Source organism: Aplysia californica, unplaced genomic scaffold, assembly GCF_000002075.1.
Source record: "Aplysia californica isolate F4 #8 unplaced genomic scaffold, AplCal3.0 scaffold00229, whole genome shotgun sequence".
Taxonomy (NCBI): domain Eukaryota; kingdom Metazoa; phylum Mollusca; class Gastropoda; order Aplysiida; family Aplysiidae; genus Aplysia; species Aplysia californica.
In genome coordinates, this window is record NW_004797499.1 from 727507 (window position 1) to 730613 (window position 3107).

Genomic DNA, 3107 nt, shown 5'->3' on the forward strand with positions numbered 1-3107 from the left:
CACACACACACACACACACACACTCACACACACTCACACACACACACACTCACACACACACACACACACACTTTTAGTCTATGTTAAGGCAGGGAATTTTATTCAACAACATGACTGGCTGCTTCTGACATTATCATATCATACTGAGGAAAATAGACAATGACACAGGGCAACGTTGAAGACGATGGTTGATGGTAATAATGTCTTCCTGACAGGAAGTAAAGGGGACATTGATTATTTTATAATGAGACATGGAGAGGGGAGGATGAAAGTTGAGTAATTAAAATCCTCAACAACCTCACCCCCCCCCCCAACAAAAACAACAAAACACGACTTCTACTCGCAAAACTGAAACATAAAGCAGATAAATAAAACAAACAAACAAACAAGCAAATAAATATAACCAACCAAATAAAAAAGCAACATAAACAATACTAAACAGCTACAGCAACAAAAAACAACATTGAAAGAACAGCATGGCTTACCTTTTAAGGACGACAATAAAACTGAAGGCGAAGGTAGTGAGACTGGTGAGTAAGTAGGCTAATGGCATCCTGTACCCCTGACCTATGATGCCATCGTTTCCATAGTAACCGTAAAACAGAAGAGAATACTCGACAACTCCCTGAGGAGCAAGATGTAGTTTGGATAATCGGTATGAAAGAAGAGATCAAAAGGTGTTTTCAGTTGAATTTGAATTGTGCCTTACCATTGGCATATCCACTAAATCCAGAACTCCTATCTGACGTGGAATTGCTGAAAGCTATTTTCATTGCAAGTCTTTTGTGTCTCACTGAATTAAATTAAACCAAATCGTTCAACAATACTATGTGCTTGATAATCAGAATTACAAGTACACCTATATTATTATTCATAGCTAAAAGTCTTGACTTTTCACTGAAAGTTATTATTTTCACATACACATCATGACTGACAACTGACAGGTTCGAAAGAGAACTTTAAAAAACAAAACGAGTAACAATTGAAAGTATGGCTGACAATAAATAAAAAAAAAAATCAAGCAAATTACCATCTGAGCCTTAAAATGATCTCGACTGAGGCCAAAAGGGCCCTTTATTCACAACAAAGTAGCACACTTTACCTCATTTTGTTTCTATGTTGATTAGCTTAATCGAAGCAAAATGTTGTTTCTAGCTGTTCTAACACTGCAGTTGTCATGCAGAAGCGGAGGAGTTCAAAACAAAAGATATGTGTGTATGTGTGTATGTGTATGTGTGTGTGTGTGTGGGGGGGGGGGGTGTGAGCCTTTGCATGGGAGGGGAGGAGGGATCCGTGTAGCGCACTCTCACCTCGGCGTTCCAGATGGTCTTGAGGTCGTAAGCTGTCTTCTCCTTGTCGGCTGGTATCGTCTTTCTGTTGGTGGTGCCGTGGGCGGAGCCTAACACCATCTAGAGACAAATGATTGACAGCTGAGTAATCTGACAGTTAATACATGAAGGACTCTTTGGCAAAAAAGGGCTATTTCCGTTTACTAAAAAACTGAACATCTAGAAAAAATGGATAAAACTTATTATCTGAAGGCAAAAGTTAGAACACAACACAATTTTATCATTCTGTGGGCTGTGTTGGCTCTACTCTGTTGAATGCAAAATGCTTCAGATAATATACCTCGTGAGAAAGTCTTCTTTATCGAGCATCCTTGTTTTTTCCCTGAATGCTATATTCCCCTTTGCCCTGACATGTTTGGTTGAAGCAGCCCAGAGAGAGAGAGAGAGAGAGAGAGAGAGAGAGAGAGAGAGAGAGAGAGAGAGGAGATAGAGAGAGATTGAGAGAGATAGAGAGAGGTTGAGAAAGAAGGGAAAAATAAAGAGAAAGAGAGAGAGAGAGAGAAGTATCTACATTTTCTAAATTGTGTCTACGAGGGTGTAATAAACTTACATTTACAATTAAATCAACAAAAAACGTAATTTGTTAAAAACCGTACGGTACAAGGACCTACCTCTGGAATCATGATGAAGCAGGAGGGTATTACCGCCAGCCACACAGAGATCCACAACAACCAGCGGAGAAAGATGAAGTATGACGCCACCACAGAGCCAAAATGACCTGACCACGGACAGGGAGACCACACTTTAGATAAGATAAGATAAGATAAGAAAACATACATCTTTATTGGTCAGAACCTGGCGCATTGATTTCTTTCTCAGTTTGTAACGTGGCGTTTGTGGTGTTAAGCGCCCTCGCCGTCGCACACAAGAGAGCCCAGCTCGAATCCAAAGTGGGGAGAATTTATTTTGTAAATCGTACAGTTCGGTCTTTTTCTTTAGATATTGTATCGCACTCAGCCTGAGTCGAAGCCCGCTTCCAATTTGATATAAACAGTGTTCATGAGGGGGGGGGGGGGCGTTACACATCTACAAAACAAAACAAACCCCAACAAACAAACCAAAACAAGATTTCCTCATGATTAGAGCCTTCAGGAGAAGTTGAAAATCGTGCTGTTTTGCGGAGTGTTAAAAATGTGTGCACTGGTGCTGTGTCCAAAGAATTGACTCTTTAAAATTCTTAGACTCCAGTGTGCTTTCTGCTACCGATCTTTGCTGCTACCTAGATCTAATCATGGAGCAGGAATGAGGGAGACCTCAAGGGAAAAGCCTCTGTTCCCACATCTCTTTTGCGCTCCATGAATAGAACGATAATATTATTCTTCAGCATAACATATAGACAGATAGATAGAGAGATAGATAGATAGATAGATAGATAGATAGATAGATAGATAGATAGACCGACAGACAGACAGACAGACAGACAGACAGACAGACAGACAGACAGACAGACAGACAGGTAGACAGAGACAGAGACAGAGACAGAGACAGAGACATAAAGAGAGAGGTAGTAGAGTATTTATAAAAGTAGAACCTCACATTATCATTGTCTCTATAATTTGTAAGGGCCTACTGACTCTCTATGCGCTTGATTCTCATCTCCCAGGGTACCAGGCTCGCCATGACGTTGTTCCACCATCTCATCGCTTGTTTCATCAGCTGTTGAAGAACACAATCATACAGAGCGCAAATTGAGGCTCGGTTGTTCGTTCAGAGACATCCCCACCCCACCCCACCCCACCCCACACCTCCCCAACCCCA

The 3107-nt window shown here is 41.1% G+C and overlaps 1 protein-coding gene across 1 annotated transcript in view; it reads right to left on the reverse strand.

Annotated features, from left to right (window-relative positions):
• LOC106011966 (transmembrane channel-like protein 3) overlaps positions 1-3107 on the reverse strand; it is a gene marked incomplete in the record, with an annotated part of 27326 nt that overhangs the window by 16157 nt on the left and 8062 nt on the right. The window contains 4 exon segments of the mRNA XM_035970164.1: positions 486-625; positions 1311-1409; positions 1961-2067; positions 2924-3005. Coding sequence (XP_035826057.1) covers positions 486-625; positions 1311-1409; positions 1961-2067; positions 2924-3005 — 428 coding nt within the window.